At 35.6% G+C, this 22,054-nt stretch overlaps 1 protein-coding gene across 2 annotated transcripts in view; it reads right to left on the reverse strand.

Annotated features, from left to right (window-relative positions):
* Window positions 1-423: 423 nt before the first annotated feature.
* RAB28 (RAB28, member RAS oncogene family) overlaps window positions 424-22,054 on the reverse strand; it is a 116,408-nt gene continuing 94,777 nt past the window's right edge. The window contains exons 5-8 of one of the 2 annotated variants that reach the window (NM_001265724.1): window positions 14,195-14,298; window positions 9,226-9,303; window positions 2,592-2,686; window positions 428-1,359 (exon numbers count right to left, since the gene is read on the reverse strand). In NM_001265724.1, coding sequence (NP_001252653.1) covers window positions 2,597-2,686; window positions 9,226-9,303; window positions 14,195-14,298 — 272 coding nt within the window. In that variant the 3' untranslated portion in view covers window positions 428-1,359; window positions 2,592-2,596. 2 annotated transcript variants of the gene reach the window in all.

Below are 22,054 nucleotides of genomic sequence, written 5' to 3' on the forward strand. Positions count from 1 at the left end.
ACCACACAACTATGACCAAGACAAACAGAGTCCTGCTCTCACAGTGCCTAAAGGTTGGCTGGCAGGAGGCAGACATTTGGAGAAGGAGGAGGAATTCCCAGCAGAGGGACCTGTGGAGCAAAAACAGGAAAGCAGAGCATCACAAAGCAAATAGGAATGAGTCCATAGCTGTGTTTGCAGAGGAGTGATGATGGTACAGTGGAGTGGCATGAGAAAAGGTAGAAAAGTAGGAGGCAGCTGATGTGAAGTCCCTGAAATGCCAAGCTATGGAGTATGGATTTTAATTGGTCCAACAAAATAACCTAACAATTCTAAGTGACTGACTATACATTAAACTTCCCAGAATCACTAATTTTGTATCCAAATACACACTGCCTTTCTGTAACAAAAAGGAAGACGTTTGAAAGAAAATTGCCAAAAGAAGTAATTTAAATAAATTTATTCATGAAAGAAAAACATCTGAACATCAGGTACAGTCTGATCCACAATGTCGTAACTCATTTGCGGGAGTACTCTTATGCAGTTTGCAAGAGAAATTCCATGTGGAGCATCAGCTGAACATTTATCAAAATTCAGAAAGCCTTCAAACCTGAGTATTACACAATACATAATGACAATGATACAGTAATAAAAATACAATATCAAATACTCACTACTTTGTGAGTTACAAACTACAATATAAACAATTTAGGCCCTTTTTTAAAAAATGAAAAAATATTTCTATTACAGCCTTATTTCAAGCATTTTCAGTTAGATACAGCCTTATATACTTTTAGTCACAATAGATAGCTAAAGAATGTCTTCATAAGTATCTGTAGGTAAAATATATTACTTGCTTAATGTTTGCACTCTGAAGTATACTTTGACACATACAGGTTCCGATAAGAGAATGAAATTGCTGTGGCAAAATCCTGGCTGATGATCAAGACTTGGATAGTTTTCATATTAAGTTAAAAAAATTTACATCACTGAAAAAAGAAGCAAGGACATATAAAGAAGCATCATCATTCTTTTGCAACGAAGCAGTCTAAGTCCAGGGAATGGGTTTTCCATTTTGAATTCAAAGTGTGTGGTCCCAAAGTTGAATTCTTTCAAATCCAAGGAGCGGCCTGCCACTGTGAGGCAACAGCAATGATGAAGCAAGTTGGGAGGAAAGTGTTAACTGAACTACAGAGATGGTCACTGATAAAACAAGTTCCTAGAAGTCCTCAGGCCCACCCAGAGGTGAAGGGCAGCCAGAACTATCAACACAAAAGAAAAATGCGCTCACTGAACTGCACACATAGAGCTTCTAGGAGGGTTAACAGTTCTTGACATAGGTTCCTGGTTGTAGTTTACAATATCTGCCTTCACCACCCTCTGTCATAAAAGAAAACAGAGTTATTATCAGGACATCAGAACATTTAGAAAGAGCTCCTTAAAGTATATTTTTATTTTCTGAACTCTGCTGAGCTTCTGATGATGGACACCACAAATGAAGCAGGAGTTGATATTAAAAGAATAAGCCAGACAAACAAATGAAGCGTGCTTTTTGTTTTTTTGTTTTCAAGAAGAGAATGGCAACTCAGCTATGGAGTTGTCCCTGGTTTTATGACATTTAACTTGAGGTTATCATAAGTCTAACGAAAAACTGACAAATCAATAAGGAAAAATTAAACCCTGATAATAATTTAGAGCAAAATAATTTAAATGAATCATTCACATGTATTTTAAATCATAGAAAAGAACTCATCATTTCAAAGTAAAAAATAACATTATTGATTAATATTTCCATAAGCCATTATATTTAGCGATACCTTTTCATTGAATGTTTACAGCAGTTTGAGTTTGTAAGAAGACATTTAAATGTTAAAGAGGATTCACATATAAAGCAGAAACATTCTGAGCAACCCATTTTTAAATCTTTTCCAATTTCTAAAACTTTCCTCCAAAATCCCTAACTTATTTCCAAATGGCTCATTATTGGTTATGAATACAACTGTAACAAAATACAGTATAATGAAAAATTTAGAAAATTACTTCATATTCATTTGTAAAATAATTTAAACCAAAAGATACTTTTAACTCTTCCTTCCTTCCCTCTAACACACACTTCAAGGAATATCTAAAATGATACATTTAGCAATATGCTTAATATTCATCTCTAAGTAATACTTTAAAACAAATCCTTTACTGTTTTCAACTCTACAAAGTCTGCACACACAAGCAGACAAAGAAGGGCAATTCAAGGCAAATTTTAAAAATACTCTTTCAATTACCAAGCTATTTCAGGAAAAATGGTAAGGAATGAATAATGAAATAACTGCCTCAATTCTCCACTTCACTGCACATGTAATAAACACAACCATAAAGACAAATATGTTTAAAAGTAACTGCAATGTTATTTTAATTTGTTCCCAATTTCTTAATTCATGTCTCCTGGCAGAGGACCAATTTTTTAGTTCTAAATCAAGACTTAGACGCGATATTAATTTCCAATAATGTACAATAATCATCTGAACTTCCCTATTCATAAGGAATAAAGAACAAGATAGCATTCACTGTTTTTCCCTTCCCACCTCCCCAAACTGTAATAATTTATCCCTTAATACCTGCACTACTGTACTGAACAGATTCTACTCTGAGCAGAGCTGGTATGTTGATTATCTTCTTCCGGGTACTTCACTATTTCTGCCCTGACAATATGCTGTCAATTCCATACAACATAAATGAGACAAAGAATAAAGAATTAAAAAAAAAAAAGACAAAATGGAAAGTATGTTCAATGACTGAATATAGAAACACCAAAGCAGAAACATAAAATTAACATATAAATGTAAACATCTCTCTCTCACACACACACACACACACACACACACACACACAAACAGCAGAATGTACACATACAAAAGAAAAGAAAAGGAAAGGAACAAAGGCCCAAGAAACATTATTCTTTGTAATTCTATTTAATTACTGAAATAGATATGACCACTAAACTTCCCAAATTGTGAGTTCCATTTTTGATAACACAATCATATATAACACATATAATGCCCAGAATTTCAGAAGACTATGAAGAATTATGAGGTTTTTCTATGTTAAAGTGCAATAAAAGGATTAATTCAATTTCCATTAACAAGATTTACTGAAGATATACTACGTGCCAGTCACTCTATACTGTGAATGTATGGGCGACTTACACAGAATCTATTCACAAGTTGCTGAGGACCCAATGGAAAGAGAAACACATATACAACTAATTGCCATACAAGTTAAACACTTAACTAGTGGACTTATAATATGCTGTGGGAACACAGAGGAAGGAGTAATTAATTTCTTTGAATGTGGGGAGAGGAATGAAGACATCAGAGGAAGCCATATGCCATTTACAATTTTTATATTTAATACTATTTATTACTTGTCCTAGACTTCCTTGTGATGCTCACTCCCCCATTCCTCCCAATCCTAACCTCCATACTTCCAAATTCCACACAGAAACAAACAAATTCAAAATGCAGTTGTAGGTCATGTAAAAAAAATTCACGAGGTACAATATTTAAGTACAACAACTGCTGCTTTCAAATATCTAAGAGTTTTACTAAATAAGAAACGATTTGTTTTTACCTTGTTATATTCGTAATTGCTATTACCTTAGGATAAAAAGACCACATGTGACAAATATGCATGACAGATATAACATGCTACCCAAATATTTTAGATTTAAAACTATCCTCGCTATCCATGTGATTGCAAATATCTTATTTCAGGACACTCATCCTTCATAATAGCATCTATTAATTTACTAAGATAGACAGAAAGGCATCTTAATATGAGCTTCTATCTGTGATTACATTTATAAATAAAGATTCTATAAACAATTGAGAGTAAATGAATAGGATGCTGAGGCATACGAACATATTAGCCTTGGGTGGCTTCTGCTTAAGTTCTCTAGCAACAAGCAGCATTAACTTTTGGACAAGACTCATGATTTACTAGGCACTCAGCCTGATGCTATCAACACAAGCATTACCAACTGCCAAATGAGGTATGAGTGGGGGGTACATCAGTGAAATATTGTATACCATTATCTAACCTCCCCAAACCTAACTGTTTCATGCCAAACTATGGGTTACAATGAAGAGATGGGATTTTCATAATCAGTAAGCAACTCGTTAATCCAACAAAATGTTGGTTTAAGTCTTATCCTAGAAACACAACCGGATTACTGTCCTGTGCTCTAGACAATTTGGTCCAAGAACTGACTAACGTAAATGACTTGGATTTCATTATTAATTTTCATCAAATTAATCAAGAATTAACAAGGCAGCATCACTCTCAGGGGCTTTGACTCTTTGACATAAAGCTTTGTAAAGTGTTTCCGAACTGTAACCCATAACCAAGGCTCTGCAGATTCCAAATTTCACTTTCTATGATTAGAAAAACATAATTTCCATGTCATAAACTTCACGGTAGGTGGTTTCACTGTAGTCAGCTTATTTAAAAGTCATTTATTGATGTTTTTAGAGAAAATGTTACCTACAAAATACCAACCTTTATTTTTAGAGCCACAAAGTACACTCAATTATTCTCTGCTATTAGTTGATGAAATGAAAATAATGAAGTGGCCCTAAGAGGAAAAGTGAACACAAGCTTAACCCTGATATTTTCAAAGAGCATTTGCCAAGTGGATACTGGAAATGGAAGCGGTAGCAATGGACGGCATAAGCAAGAAAGCAACCTATGGGTTGGGGCACAAGGTGTAAGGAGTATAGATGGACTCTCGGAGAGATTAAACTAAAGATAAATTTGGTCAACTGTGCAATTGCACCTTACTCCAGATAATAAGGAACATATTTACCACTGCAAAGGCCATAGTTTGTCATGCCCAGGATATGGAGTAAACACACCCTGAAGGCTAAAACATTTGTCACTATCATTCATTCAAAGCCAACCACTGTCCCAGATATTGCAGACATTTAGGTAAATAATGCACAATCTCTGTTTCTTGAGATAATAAGAGTCTAGCATACAAAACAGATTTTAAACTATTACAGAATATTCTGACTGGTATACATTCAAAGTGCAACAAGATTACAGAATACAATTTAAAGCATGGATACAGGATACAACCTGTTAAAAAGTAAACCTACATGATCTCTAAAGTCCCATCTGGTTTTGAAATTTTACTTAAAAAATTAATTTAAAAGGTGAATAGGAAAGAGAAAAAATAGTATGTGATATGAAAATCCATTAAGCAACGTTCAATATCTGAGAGTTAGAGTAGTATGCACAAAATGAGAAAATATGCTCCTCAAGAAAACAAGTGGTCTTTAGGATAAGAAAGAAATCCCAGGACAGTTTTCATAAACATACTGGAGAAAATAATCATAAAAAATTAACACATGGGTAAGAAGAATCTGAGGAAGATCAATATTCAGGTAAAGCTAAAAAGCAGAAAGGACTCTTAATGGTTAAAAGGGTACTGTACAATAATATGCCAATTAAGATAATTAAAATCTTGAGTATGTCTATTACACGCCAAGCCCTACGTGAGATACTTTCAGATACAGTCTGAAAATAGTTTGAGGGGACAATAAGGAATATATATTTTTAGCAAGTTTAATGAATATCTCAGACATGATAGAAATTTTTTTTGGTATTTTAAAAACTAATACATTCCTAATTCAAATCAAGTAGATATTCATAGTTTATTAATTGGCAAGTAAAAATGTTGAGGCTTAAAAATGTATTAAGAACTCTTAACACCAAGTAGATACGGCAAAACTTCCTCGCAATTCAGTCTGAAGGACACAAGACAGGACTAAAAGGACTATGCTTTTTCTTTATCAATTATCTAATGCATTCTTAAAGAGCTGATGGCTGGATTTCCTAAACAACAGCAATTGTAAATTTATTTTTTCTCCCAAAAGTCTAGGCACTTTGCAAATAAAAAATCTGGACAATCTGGGAAACTATAACACTTGTTAACAACAGTATCAATTCTTACAATATCTTAGAGGATAATGGTTGGTCGGGGAGAAAGGGGAAGACTACATAAATGATGCAAATGAAACTATTAACCAAATTGGGAATTGTGGAAAAAGGACCTATAGTGTTCACTGTTTAAATGTTTGGCTGCCGCACTTATTCCGGGAGCTCCTTGAGGATAGGGACTTTCTCTTATTCATTTCTGTATCCCCAGATTCTACTGTGGTCCCTGGCATTACACAGACCCTCAAAATATGTTTACTGTGTTAATAAATTGCATTCACTTTCTTTTCTCTCTCTTCCTTTTCCTTGCAAAGCTTACAAAGTGTGTTGATAACTCATTTTATATAACTCCCAAATAAGAGCAATCTAGGTTAGAAATAAACTAGCAGAATCTCTTTAAATAATCAGTGAATGGAACTAGGACTAAAACCTCATTGTAAACACTTATGTCGCAAAGTAAATTATTATAGTAGAGCATCAACATCAATGTGACTGGTGAGTCTGCCATTTAACTCCTTCTCTATAGAATAATATAAAGTACTTTCAAAGATTCCCTTGAATCCCCCCAGTAATCTTTCAAATGTCGCAAAAGCCACATGCAGTGTGTGTGTGTGTGTGTATATGTATGTATGTCTGTGTGTATATATATGTGTGTGTATATATATGTGTGTATATATATGTGTGTGTGTGTGTATATATAATCTGCACTTCCTAGTCTTTTAGATGAACTTGCAAAAATGTTTCCACTAAGAAATATGAATTGTAAAATCAATAATTTAATTGGCAAAAACACCAAATTCATCAGGATCAAGAAAGACTAATGAGGCTTCTTGCTATATACAAAGAATTTTGACAAACATATAGAAGAGTGCTGCAGTAACTTGAATTCCCTTTCAAATGAATGCATTAAGAGTAAATGCCACCAACAAACTGAAGATAGAATTAAATCTCAAAGCATAATAAGCAAGGTGGATGTGCAGGGAGGGTAGAGAATTATGTAATTAACACATCTAATATCTCTTTATTTAAAATACGCCAGGATATTAAGCCCATATCCAAAGTCAAAATAGTAACTCTGTTGATCTTGCAACACGAGGGAGCTAATGTTAATAAAGCTTTCCCCAAATTTTGCCTCCAGTTGTTTCATCTCTCCAGAGGTCTCCTTGTATCTGATCACCGCTGCACAGCTCAGGCAGTACAAGGAATTCTTCCTCAGTGTGGCCCTCTCACCTGTGAAGCACCAGTCCACCATTCCCTCTTTCAGAAAAACCACAATCATTGGTTTCCCCTGTCTTCATTCCTCCAAGCAAGAAACCTCAGGGTTATTATCTTGGACTTCTATTCTCTCTTATCCAGTAATTCCACAAGTCCTATCAGTTCCCTCTTTCCCTTCCACCTTGACTTTGGCCATTTTCACATGGTAGCAGTAACTCAGTCTCCTTACTTCAATCTCCCTCCTATCCAATGACATACAAAAATATCCCATTTGATTAATTCTATCTAAAAACTGCTTTCATCTATTGCCCTACCTCAAAATGATTATAGGTCAAATAAAATTAATCAACTTGGCATTCATAAATCCCCAAAATCTGTTCTCAAACTCTTTATACTCTGACACAAATGGTCATTTATTTTAACCAAACTGCTCTTCTGTTTCTAAAATACAACCTAAGCTTTTCTACCCAGGTATATTGTTGATATCAGCTCCTCTTTCAGCCATTTTCTCCCTTCCCACTCCAAACTGCCCAGTACACTTTTCCCCAGTATAGTAGAGTGGAAACACCAAGGGCACTGGTGTCAGAGAGACCTGGGTGCAAATTCTGGCTCCACCAGTGCCCAACTAAGGGTTAGTGATCAAGTTACTGAATCTCTCCACAGTCTCAGCTTCCTGATCATAAAATGATAAAATTTTACCTGATCCAGGGAGTTATGAGGATTAACTGAGATAACACAGTCCCCCTGGCACATAACCTATTAATTTTCTTTACTGAAAGCAGGGACATTTTAAAGTCTTTTAATTCTTTTTTAGACCCACCACTATACTGAGTATAAAACATAAGACGAATAAATCACTTATGATAATCACAGACTGTCTAATTAAGCAGAGACAAACATTATTTAGACAGAGAAGCTAAAAAGCAAAGGAATTACTTGACCTCTGGGATCCAAGGTCTGTGTGATCAAGCAAATCATGGTGACTTCTCTTTCTTATATTCTCCTAGATCCAAACCAAGTAACCACTTTTTATGTGTCTGGGAGCTATTTAAACATCACAAAGTATCTTAGCACTGTATCTGGCCATACCAAGTGCTAAATAAAACAAATGTCTTTGAATGATGGGAATTAAAATTAGCAAACGTTTAGCATTTCAAATATTTTAATCAAGTCCTAGAAACATCCACATCAGTATAACAATTTCAAATATTTGCTTCAATCATTTTAAAACACACACAAACACACACACACACACACACACACACACACACACACACACAGAGGGACCATGAGAAAAAGATACAGAACTAACTCTAAAAGAATTAAAGAAAAATTTAAGGATGGGAAAAGATAATCAGACTTTTTTAGTTGCACAGACTTTTTTAGGTGCGAATGGGGTGGAAGAAATTGAGGAAAAATGTAATTAGTTTGTTACTTCTAACCAAACCACTTCTGAAGCATAACTTTTTAGGCGCTTGCTCTGATTTTTCATTCTATCAGACATATGAATTAGTGGGAAATTATAGTGGTACTTTAAAGTTCTTGGCTACTGATATGCATGTTTTTTTCTTAGTCTAACAGAACTATCTAGGAATAGTGAAAAAACTTAGAAATCCTTACTAATTAATAACACAACTAAACTGACAACAAAACAACATCAAAAACTAATATCATTACAGTCAAGGATGTTTTAAAATTGAATAGACGCTCCATAAGGATTTAAATAAAGAAGTACCAAACAATGTGGTCAGCACCTAAACTCATTAGTTAACCACTAATAATTTTTTTATACCAGTATCTTTTTCCCAACAAAAGAGACAAAATGAGGTTTCAAGGGTATCATAATTTGGCAAAAAGTTAACATAAAAAGTTAACATTCTCCATCTTCTGCAATAAACACTGAGTCATACATACAATCTATTCCCAAAGCTTTTAGAGACACGTACACAGAAGGCATAAATGGGTAAGAATTTATGGGTGAAAATTAATGCCTTGTAAGAAATTCATTAATTTTTTAAACATAAAGTTCAAGGTAATCACCTGTGACTGTTCTATTTCCGCTTTGTTTAATTTGATCCCAAGGATTTCAGCAGCAACTTTCTGAAAGCACAGGAAGACCTACATAACAAAAATGGGTTTAAATGATATAAGAGTCATGCTTATCTTTAAATAAACAGAATTTTTTTAAAAATGATAAACAGCAATAATTGCAAAAATATGATATAGCAGGTGATTCCAAAAATACCTTTGTCAAATGTAGCAACATTTTAAATATAATACTTTTTAAATTATTAAGCCATAATTCAAAACTCCATCCAATTCAATGAATTTTCTCTAAACACACACATTAAAGATTTAACATGATGATTACAGCTACCGCTTTAAAAAACAACAAAACAATCTTACTTACTAGTATAAAAACTCCCATACTTACTGAAGAAAATAAAAATAATCTATACTTTACCACCCTACTTTTCATTGCCAATTTTATCTTGGTCCTTTTAGCCGCCTGTGGCCTATCTTAAAAGGTCTTGCTTTCTAACACTTTAATACTTTCTGTGACTTTCACATCATTCCGACAAATTCTCCATGTATCTCGAGTAAAGCAACTTGGTACTATTTACTATATTTTATCAGTTCAAAGGAAAAATATATGCCATTACGATTAAACAAAAACAGACACATATTTTTCTATAAATAGCCTTTCCACACATAGCTAGCTTATGTCAGGTCTACTATAATTACTAGAGTTCCAATCCTGACATTTAGTGTAGTATAACTATCTTTTCTTCATAAATGTCCTACCATATTCTTATCCCTACTTATCACATGCTTACAGAATATTTATCAAAACTTTGTTAATTTTTATTTCTAACAAAAAATGGATACATATTTCTGATAGCCTTATGCCGTTTGTACCCTAAGAAGCATAATATATTTTAGTTCATTGATGGTCAATGTTCAAGGAACAATAGGAAAAGTACTGTGGTGGAGTGGAGAGAAAGAGTGGTTCTAAAAGAAGACGAGCAAAGAGATGAGGACTGCAAAGCATGTAGAATCTGGTAGGCTACTGGAAGGCCTTTGATGTTTATTCCAAATGAATGGAAAGCATGGGAGGGTGGCCCAATGTGACTTTTATTTTAACAGCATTAGTCTGGTTGTTTGTATTAACATTCACTATAGGAGACCAAGTGTACAAAAAGAGAATCAGCAAAGACACTAATGTAAAAGATTATGGAGGCTGAACCAAAGTGGTAGGAGTGGACACAGTAAGAAATAGTCACCAGGTTCTGGATATATTTTCAAAGTACAGCCAATGGGATCTGGTGACAGATGTGGGGTATGAGAGAAAAAGAGGAGTCAAGAAAGGCTCCAAAATTTTTTTGGCCTGAGCAACTGGTAGATCTGCTATTTATTAAAGTGGGGAAGACTGTGAGAGATTTTAGGAGGGAATATCAAGAGCTCAGTTCTAAACATGTTAAATTGGGCAGCCTATTAGACATCTAAGTGGAGATGCTGCACAAGCAGTTGGATATAAGAGTCTAGAGTTCAGGGGAAAAGTCTGAGCAAAGCCAGAAGACTAAATAAAGCCATTATGGGAATACATGTAGAAAAAGAGATATCAAAGGACTGAACCTTAGTTGGTTGGAGAGGTAAGAAAATTAGTCAAAGGGACTGACAGAGTAGTTAGTGAAGTAGAAAAAAAAAAAAAACAGGAGGCATTGTATCCTGGAAGCTAAGTGCAGAGAGTATTTCAAAGAGGAGAGAGTGATCAGCAATTATTTATGTTGCTACTTAGTCAAGTAAGATGAGGGCTGAGTACTGATCATTGGATTCAGCAAAAAGGAGGCCATTGATGACCTGGATAATAGCAGTTTGGGTAAAATACTGAGGGCAAAAGTCTGCTGGAACTAGAAGAGAAATTGGGAAAAGAAGAACTAGAGACAACTCTTTCAAAACATATACTGGAAAGTGAAGGAAGGAAATGAGGCAACAGCTAGAGAAAAAATGTGGCATCAAGAGCTTTCTTGTTTTTAAGATAAAAGAAGTCATAATATGTTGTATGCTGAAAGAATAATCCAGTAGATGGAAAAAAAATAAAACATATGAAACAGAACTGCTAAAGCAATATCCTTGATTCAGCAAAGATAAATGGGACTAGCACACAATGGAGAAGTTGGCCCTAGCTAGAATAGATCCCATAGTAACCACAGAGAAGACAGAAGATATGAGAACAGATAGAGTAAGCAGGATGAGGTTAGACCTGGTAGCATCAGTATGTAGAAGTTGTCTTCTGTTTGTTTCAAATTTCTTATAAAATAGGAAACAAGGTCATCAGCTGATAGAATAGAGGAGGATAGTTTGAACACTTCTGAAGAGAGAAGAGAAGCTATGAAATAGTCATTGACTGGGCACAGTGGCTCACGCCTGTAATCCCAACACTTTGGGAGGCTGAGGCAGGTGGATCACGAGGTCAGGAGTTCAAGATCAGCCTGGCCAGGATGGTGAAACCCCATCTCTACTAAAAATACAAAAAATTAGCCGGGCGTGGTGGTGGGCACCTGTAATCCCAGCTACTTGGAAGGCTGAGGCAGAGAATTGGTTGAGTCCAGGAGGCGGAGGCTGCAGTTAGCTGAGATCACGCCACTGCACTCCAGCCCAGACGACAAAGTGATACTCTGTCTCAAAAAAAAAAAAAAAAAAAAAAAAAAAAAAAAAGTCACCTAGCTGAGGGAAGAGGTGGTAGACTAGGGATATAGGGCATAATTACTGAGCAGTATTAAGGGCCCACTTGAGATTAGGGATTGTGAACTTCAAGTGAAACCTCCAGCATACCTCTGTGCTTTTCTCTGGTCATGTTCATGAGCATACCCATGAAAAAGCAGAGGCTTGGTTTAAACCAGAATTAAGATTTAGCCAAGCAGGTCTGAGAAAGTGAAAGAGGAAAAAGGGAATTGAGAGTATGTGCATGGCATGATTTGGACTGGCCATGAGATTTAAGTTCAGAAGAGAGAAAAATGAAGACATGAAAGGAGGTTAAGATTTTGCAAAGGTGTTAGGATCAATGTCTTGTAGGTCTTGCTAGGGTTGAGAATGGTTGTGTTAGGACATTCAAGGATGTGAAACAGAAGATGGTTGGTGGTTAGTGATTAAGATGCCTGATACTGAGGTAATAGAAGAGCCACAGTAATTTGTAATGACGTGATCTGTGGTATGCAAGAGTGACTAAGGTGGAGTCAGGAAGAAACAAGGATACTGAAATCACTAAGAATTATGACATAGGTAATATCAGAGAAAGAACAGTAAGCCAGGAGCTCAACTCCTCAAACAATGAGAGGAAGTTACCTGGAGCTAGAGATGATTACAAGTCTTAAAGTAATTTCATAAGAACAAACCATTTCAAAGTATCACTTAAAAAAAAATGAAGTTTTTTAATAGTGGTTCAATATAAGCACACAAAAAACACTAAGTGGCAAAAAAAATACTAAGTGGTTAAAAACAAGTGAAAATACTACAAGTTAAAATAATTCTGAAATAGCAAAAAGACCCCTGGGAAGATTAAGTGAGGGCAGAAGCCCAGTGAATCCATGGATGAATTTATCTACAATTATTGACATTACATTTTTTTCAAAGGCATAGATAGGTGTATATGTGCCCATATTCACATTGTCTGAGGCGAAAGGATTCCAAGAGTCCAAATTTTTTAATGAGTCTTACCAAAAGAAAGATCAAACCCCAGTCATATTATTTAATATTTATTTTAGGTATAAAACTATAAAGGATATTACAGAGAAAAACATCAAAAATATTAAACCACAGAAAAATTTCAAACTTCTTTTAGTTGAAAAATGTCAACTGGAAAAATAGTCAAATGGGGGTCGGTGAGGATTATTTGAAAAAACTGTGACACATGACTATTAGCACTAACATAAAGATGGTCATAGAAAATTTCTAATGCAATAGAAAATTATAACAAGTAAAAAGCACAAAGTGAATAACTAATAAAACTTTAAAAATTTCAACCTCAATTATAATCAAAGAAATTCAAATTTAAATAGTGAAGTATCTTTTTTCTTTTGGGGGGGCCTACCAATTTGACAAAGATTTTAAAATAAATACATAAATAAATCCTGAATGTTAAAAGGATGTAGTTATGGCAATCATACAATGCTGGTGATAGTATGAATTTAGTCTTTCTGCTGGTGATTTGGCAATGTTTCAATCCCCTTTCAAGGAATCTTTCTACCTGAAGAAAATAACCAAAACATCAAAAACTTACGGACAAAATTTTATATTAGAACATTATGTTCAAAACTTAACAACCTGTATGTTCCACAATAAGAATAAGACTGAATAAATTTTTGAACATTTATTAAATGAATTATTCAATCTATTATTAAATGACATGGAAACAATAAAAATATGAAGTAAAAAGTAAAATATAAAATTATTTCTATATTATAATCGTAATTTTTAAAAATAAATACAGGCTTGTGGTTAAGACTGTGAGTCCCAGAGTGTCACTATTTGCCTTTACAAATCCTCTCTCCTCCACTTATTAGCTGTGTAATCTGGACCCCATTACATAATTTCTCTAAGACTCCTCTATAAAACGGAGATAATCAGAGTAGTACAATGTCTATAACAAAGTAAGCACTCAATGAATGCCACCTCCTAGCCACAGGCAACAGTACTAGTATGAGCATCAGGAAAAGAGACTAGATGGAATCATACGAGGTTATGAGTGGTTACCTCTAGATACTGACATTATGGGTGGTTTATATTCATTTTAATTCCCTTTTTAAAAATAACCATAAAATTATGTTAAATAAATTATAAAAGTAATATAACCAGAATAAACATGTTATAACTAATCTAAGGAATTTCATGTTTTCAATAGGAATTAATTTGTTCCAAAGGTTAAATAATGGAAGCATACTTCCTAGGAATGTTAGTAAATAAAAGTAAAACATCACCTATAATATGCAGTATTCATTATTTTACTTACAGAGTCTCCTGTCTTGGCTGAGACAAAGTGGCTACTAAAACCATTTTCCTGGCAAAACCGTAAGTGTTTTTCAGGTTTTATTGTTCTCATATGCTCCAAATCAACTAGAAAGGTGTTAAAGAGAGAAAACAATTCAATATTAGAGTCTATCAATACATTTTTAACATGCTTGACTTGCTTTCCAATATTATATTCCAGTTTAGACACTAGCTGTGCAAGCTTGGACAATTTATTAAACCTCTTTATGACTGAGTTTCCACATCTATAAACTGGGAATAATAAATATACCTATTTTGTATAGAGTTATTTGATAATTAATCTATGTATAATGCACAATGACCAGCAAATAAGTGCTAAAAAAAAATGTGAGCTATCATTATTATTATCATCTGTATAAGTTCAGGCACACTGATGATGCGCAAAAAAGATCTACTTAATATAGTACATTTAAACATGGTGATTAATTGAAGGCAAGTTGTACTTACCCAAGCATATTTGGCTTGAAACAGTTTAATTACTTTAATAATTAATAGTTAGCTCTGTAATCTCTATAAGTTTGAATGTTAGCACAAATACATAACTTTCTGCTTAAGAGATCAATATTACATTGGGTGTTTATATTAATTTATAGCCATAGTTTAATTTCACAAAGACGTAGTTCAGTTGTTTTCCATCTAGAGTATCCATTTTGAGAGTAAGGGGCAAGGATATATTTCCTTGAATAGTTGTAGGTGCTTTAAAGCAAACCACAGTACTCACATGCAATACTGGTTTTATCCAGCACAGTCTATTTTTCCAAATGTGATCCTTTATTTAACAGTTTCTCTTTTTACAACACTACAGACCCTATAAGGGTGTTTATTCAATGCCGTCAAATTATAAGGCAAATATATTCACAGGATTTAAGGACAACTAGGCTCTTTGAGTCAATATAGGAAAAAAAAACCTTAAACTGATTTCCTGAGGAAGGGACCCAACTGACTTGTAAAAACTTGTAAATTTGCAAATCTAGTAAGCCTACATAATAGTGCCAATTGATTATCAACTAAAAAACGCACTCATACTACATAAAAGACTTTATTTAAAATTATATTGAAAGTCTTTAGTTTGTAGGCTCAAGGGTTCTCTCTCTAGGAGATTTTTTTTTTAATCTAATGGGGTATTCCTGAGCCCCATTTATATTGTTTACCTTGGAAAATACAGAATTTTTTTTTTTTTTTGAGACGGAGTCTTGCACTGTCATCCGGGCTGGAGTGCAATGGCGTGATCTCGGCTCACTGCAACCTCCGCCTCCCAGGTTCAAGCAATTCTCCTGCCTTGGCCTCCCGAGTAGCTGGGATTACAGGCGCCTGCCACCACGCCCAGCTAATTTTTTGTATTTTTAGTAGAGATGGGGTTTCACTATGTTGGCCAGGCTGGTCTTGAATTCCTGACCTCAAATGATCCGCACACCTCGGCTTCCCAAAGCACTAGAATTACAGGCGTAAGACACCACGCCTGGTCTTTTTGGTTTTTTTGTTTGTTTGTTTGTTTGTTTTTTGCTTTTCTGGCTACAGTGCTATTCCGTAAACATCACTATCTCCTTATTTACAAGAACAGGCCAAGGAATGTCCAGATACCACAGGCATCAATTTGTGTAAGACTAAAATACTAAGCTATAAGCAATGACATTTACATATCCAATTTATCATAATATTGAAGCTAAAAAAATTTTCTAATTCAACAAGAGTAAGAACAAATCTTGTCGCCAGGAAAAATTCCCATTGAAGTCACCACCCATTTAAATCACCATCCATTAAATAAATAAATAAATAAATATAAAAGTTGTGTCACTTAATGTGTGTGTACATTTGTTTTTTCTAATGGTTTATTGTTTTTTCTTTCTCTTTCTCTCTCCTTCCTTCCAAATCTCCATGTATCACTTACTAATCAAACGAAAGTTTTTTTTCCTAACAAATATAACCATGGAAAGACTAGCACTACCATTGGTCAATTTTTTTAAAAAATGATTTATTCAACAAACATTTATTGAGCATCTATCATATGCCAGGTATTGTGGTAGGTAGTGATATGGTTTGGCTGTGTCCCCACCCAAATCTCATCTTGGGTGGCTGTGTCCCCATCCAAATCTCATCTGGAAATGTAGCTCCCATAATCCTCACAGGTCTTGGGAGAGATCTGGTGGGAGGTAACTGACTCATGGGGACGGCTTTTTCTGTGCTGTTCTCATGATAGTAAATAAGTTCTCATGAGATTTCAGGTTGGAAAGTAGTGCTCACAGCCAAGCACCAGCCTGTCTGCTCCCTCGCCCCACTGAACCCTGCCAGCCCCACCAGCTCCAGAGCCCTATCCCTGCACCAACACTGCTGCAAGAGTAAAACTAGGAAGGGAGAACAATGAACCTCCCCTACCCTGAGCAGCCACCCCCACCTGAGTGATCATGCACAGAGGGCAGACACAGACCTGCACCTGCCAGCACCAGACCCCCATGCTAACACCACCACCAGCATCACCGTGGACACAGTCGCCAGCAACAGGGGCCCTGTGTCCCTCAAAGCAATAATGCCTCTGCTGCCGCTGTGAATGCCTGCAGGGATGCAGGCACCTGCTAGCACCCTGCTGCAGTTGATGAGTGCGTACCCCACCGTGCTGCTGCTGCTGCTGTGCTGCTAATACATGCAAACAAGGACAAATCCCACTGCTGCTGCCTTACGAAACACTTTGGCTAGTACCACCCACTGAAGTGTAATGACCAGTGGTCCAGGAATACGTAGGTCCCACCAGCACAGTGGGTTCCTACCCTCGACGAGTCAGAGAACAATGTTGGGGCTGGATACAAGTCCCCCAGATTTAGAGCATGAAGTCCAGAAGTTGGGAGCTGAGGTTTGGCCCCCTAAAATCTTCCAGAAATGAAGCCAGTTGACTGAACCCACCTTATACCACAATTAAACTCTCAAGGTCAACAAATAGGATAAAAGAAAAAAAAAATCCAAAGATCAGCAATATCAAAGATTGAAGGAACATAAGCCCACAAAGATGAGAAAGAATAAGCACAAGAACTCTAACAACTCAAAAAGCCAGAGTACCTTCTTCCCTCAAAATGACGGCACTACTTCTCCTGCAAGGGTTCTGAACTGGACTGAGATGGCTGAAATTACAGAAATAGAATTCAGAATATGGATAGAAACAAAGGTTATTGAGATGCAGGAATATGTTGAAACCCAATCCAAGGAAGATCCAAATGATACAGGAGCTGAAAGACAAAATAGCCAGTACAGAAAAGAATGCAGCCGACCTGACAGAGCTGAAAACACACTACAACAATTTCATAATGCAACTGCAACTATTAATAGCAGAATAGATCAAGCTTAGGAAAGAATCCCAGAGCTTGGAAACTGGCTTCCTGAAGTAAGTCAGACAAGAATAAAGGAAAAAGAATGAAAAAGAATGAACAAAATCTCTGAGAAATATGAGATTAAGTAAAGAGAACAAATCCATTACTCATTGGTGTCCCTGAAACAGATGGGGAGACTGGAAGTAACCTGGAACACATATTTCAAGGTATCATCTACGAGAATCTCCCCAACCTAGCAAGAGAGGCCAACATTCAAATTCAGGAAATGCAGAGAACCCCAGTAAGATACTTCACAAGAAGATCATCCCCAAGACACATAATCATCAGATCCTCCAAGGTTGAAATAAAAGGAAAAATGTTAAAGGCAGCTAGAGAGGAAGGTCAGGTCACATACAAAGGCAAGCCCATAAGACTAACAGACCTCTTACCAGAAACCCTAAAGGCCAGAAGAGATTGGGGGTTAATATTCAATGTTCTTAAAGAAAAGAAATTCCAATCCAGAATTTCATATCTGGCCAAACTAAGCAAAAAAGAAATAAGACCCTTTTCAGACAAGCAAATGCTCAGGGAATTCTTAGCAGACCTGGCTTATAAAAGCTCTTAAAGGAAGCAGTGAATATGGAAAGGAAAGACCACTACCAACCACTACAAAAACACACTTAAGTACACAGACCAGTGATACTATAAAGCAACCACACAAAAAAGTCTGCATAATAACCAGCTAACCTCATGATGACATCCACATGCGAAAGAATAAAAACAGACTCTTATCTTTCACCATAAGCAAAAATCAACTCAAAATGGAGTAAAGGCTTAAATTTAAGACCAGAAACTGTGAAACTCCTAGAAGAAAACAGGAGAAATGCTTACAGACATTGGTCTGGGCAAAGATTTTTATGGATGAGGCCTCAAAAGCACAGACAACAAAACCAAAAAGTAGACAAATAGAATTATATCAAACAAAAACCTTCTACACAGCAAAAGAAACAATCAACAGAGTAAAGAAATAACCTGCAGAATGGGAGAAAATATTTACAAACTATGACAAAATATTAATATCAAGAATACACAAGGAACTCAAAAAACCCTGCAAGACAACCTAGGCAAAACCATTCTGGACATAGGAATAGACAGATATTTCAGGATGCCAAAAGCAACTGCAACAAAGCAAAAACTTACAAATGGGATCTAATTAAACTAAAGAACTTCACCACAGCAAAAGAAACTATCAACAGAGTAAACAGACAACCTACAAAATGGGAGAAAAGTTTGCAAACGATGCATCTGACAAACATCTAATATCAAACATCTGTAAGGTATTTAAATAAATTTACAAGAAAAAAAACTAACCCAATTAAAAAGTGGGTAAAGGACCTGAACAGACACTTCTCAAAAGGAGACATACATGCACCCAACTAACATGAAAAAAAGCTCAACATCACTGATCATTAGAGAAATGCAAATCAAAACCACGATGAGATAACATCACACACTAGTCAGAATGGAAAAATCCAAAAAATAACAGGTGCTGGCAAGATTGCAGACAAAAGGGAATGCTTACATACTGTTGGCGGAAGTATAAGTTAGTTCAACCATTGTTGAAAACAGTGTGGTGATTCCTCAAATACTTAAAACAGAACTACCATTCAACACAGCAACCCCATTACTGGGTATATGCCCAAAGGAATATAAATCATTCTATCTTAAAGACACTTGTAAGTATATGTTCCTTGCAGCACTATTCAAAATAGCAAAGACATGGAGTCAACCTAAATGCCTGTCATTGATAGACTGTATAAAGAAAACGCAGTAGATATCCACCATAGAATACTATACAGCCATAAAAAAGAAGGAGATCATGTCCTTTGTGGGAACATGTTCATCAATGATAGATCAGATTAAGAAAATGTGGCACATATACAACGTGGAACACTATGCAGCCATATAAAAGGATGAGTTCTTGTCCTTTGCAGGGACACGGACACCATCATTCTCAGCAAAGTATCACAAGGACAGAAAACAAAACAGCGCATGTTCTCACTCATAGGTGGGAACTGAACAATGAGAACACTTGGACACAGGGTGGAGAACATCACACACTGGGGCCTGTCAGGGGGTGGGAGCCTGGGGGAGGGACAGCATTAGGAGAAATTCCTAACGTAAACGATGAAATGAGTTCAGCAAACCAACCTGGCACATGTATACCTATGTAACAAACCTACACTTTGTACACATGTACCCTAGAACTCAAAGTATAATTTTTTAAAAAATTCTGAATCTAAAGCTATCACTTTTATCCTTCATTTGTCCCTGCTGATTCTAGTGGAACACTAACTCTCTAAAGGTTCAGAATTTATTCACTTGGAGAATTTCCAGGATAAAGTGGCCTGTATATTAGGATATAGAGACAGATTTTGATGAGTAACAGAAAGTTTATTATATTAAATAGTAAACAATTCTGATTAAAATTATATCAAATATCTTTATAAAGAAAATGTCCTAACAGTAAAATATTTTCATATCCCAAGAGATGATCTCTGTTATCCAGAGATGATAGATTATATACAAGAACTTGTCCCATACAAGAAATAACTTTTCTCAACTTTGCATTAAGGTAAATACAGAAGAAATCTGGGCTGAATACAGTTATAGTTCTTCAGTTATTTACAGATTCATCTGGAAAGACAGTAGTGCACAGTGATAAAGAACGCACTCTCCAACAGTGTGCAAGGGTTCCCTTTCCTCCACATCCTGGCCAGCATTTGCCATCTCTTGTTAATAATAAGGTATTGTATTCTCGAAAGTTGCTAAGAGAATAGATTTTAAGTGTTCTCACCACAAAAAAATGATAAGTATTTTCTTGAACATTGCTAAAAGAATAGATTTTAAGTGTTCTCACCACAAAAAAATGGTAAGTATGTGAGGTAATACCTATGTTAATTAGCTTGATTTAGCCATTACACAATGTATACATATTTAAAAACATAATGCTGTAAACAATAAATATAGTAAGTTTCCTCATCTATAAAATGAGAACAATAATAGTACCTATCTCCTAAGGTTGCTATAATGGATAAGATGAATAAATACACAAAAGCAATGACTAGCATATAGCAAGACATTTTGTATGTGACTGGCATGTACTCAATAAGTATTAGCTAGTGTCACTGTGGTTTTTCCAGGCATTCATTTACTCACCAACTACTTATGTAGTGCTAAATGCTGGGAAGGCTAAGAGGGACACAAATAACAAGATGCTATATAATGAAATTCTGAATCATGAGAGTAACAAAGATCTGTATAAGACAATCTATAACAGGAATACAGAGACAGGAAACTTCTACAACTGCTTAGGGATGACAGGAGCCATGTCACAGAGAAAGTGATGCTTCAGTTACATACTGAAGGAGGAGAAAAAAGTAGTCAGATAGCCTTAAGGATAGAGAGGATGTACATTCTTTCCTTTTTTTTTTTTTTTTTACTTTATTTATTTATTTATTTATTTTTATTATTATACTTTAAGTTCTAGGGTACATGTGCACCATGTGCAGGTTTGTTACATCTGTATACATGTGCCATGTTGGTGTGCTGCACCCATTAACTCATCATTTACATTAGGTATGTCTCCTAATGCTGTCCCTCCCCCTCCCCCCACCCCACGACAGGCCCTGGTATGTGATGTTCCCCTTCCTGTGTCAAAGTGTTCTCATTGTTCAATTCCCACCTATGAGTGAGAACATGCAGTGTTTGCTTTTCTGTTCTTGAGATAGTTTGCTGAGAATGTTGGTTTCCAGCTGCATCCATGTCCCTACAAAGGACATGAACTCATCCTTTTTTATGGCTGCATAGTATTCCATGGTATATATGTGCCACATTTTCTTAATCCAGTCTATCATTGATGGAGATTTGGGTTGGTTCCAAGTCTTTGCTATTGTGAATAGTGCCGCAATAAACATCCGTGTGCATGTGTCTTTATAGCAGCATGATTTATAATCCATTGGGTATATACCCAGAGCAGGAGAAAGAAATAAAGGGTATTCAATTTGGAAAAGAGGAAGTCAAATTGTCCCTGTTTGTAGATAACATGACTATATATTTAGAAAACCCCATCATCCCAGCCCAAAATCTCCTTTTCAAAAGGAATATGTACAAAAGCGTCTGAAAGAACCTGGCTTCCAAGAGCTAGTGAAATCAGCCAGGGCCTAGGCCTAAGGGTTTTGTATGTGTTAAGAAGTTTATGTGTGAATAGGTGATCATCTACACAGTTACTCACATATTCCAGCCTACCCGAGAAAAATATATATATAAGCACAAAAAGGGAATTCTTGCAGGTGACATGTATCAGCAAACCTTACATTTTCCCTTGTTGGATTTAAATTACTTTCATTGACTACATGGACTGAAAACTCCTTGTTCTAAATTTAGAATCTATTCAAAAGAAAATTTTAAATGACAAAAAATGTTACCCTCCTATAGGTTTTCTGATTAGACATTTTCTTCTGTTT

Source organism: Macaca mulatta, chromosome 5, assembly GCF_049350105.2.
Source record: "Macaca mulatta isolate MMU2019108-1 chromosome 5, T2T-MMU8v2.0, whole genome shotgun sequence".
Taxonomy (NCBI): Eukaryota; Metazoa; Chordata; class Mammalia; order Primates; family Cercopithecidae; genus Macaca; species Macaca mulatta.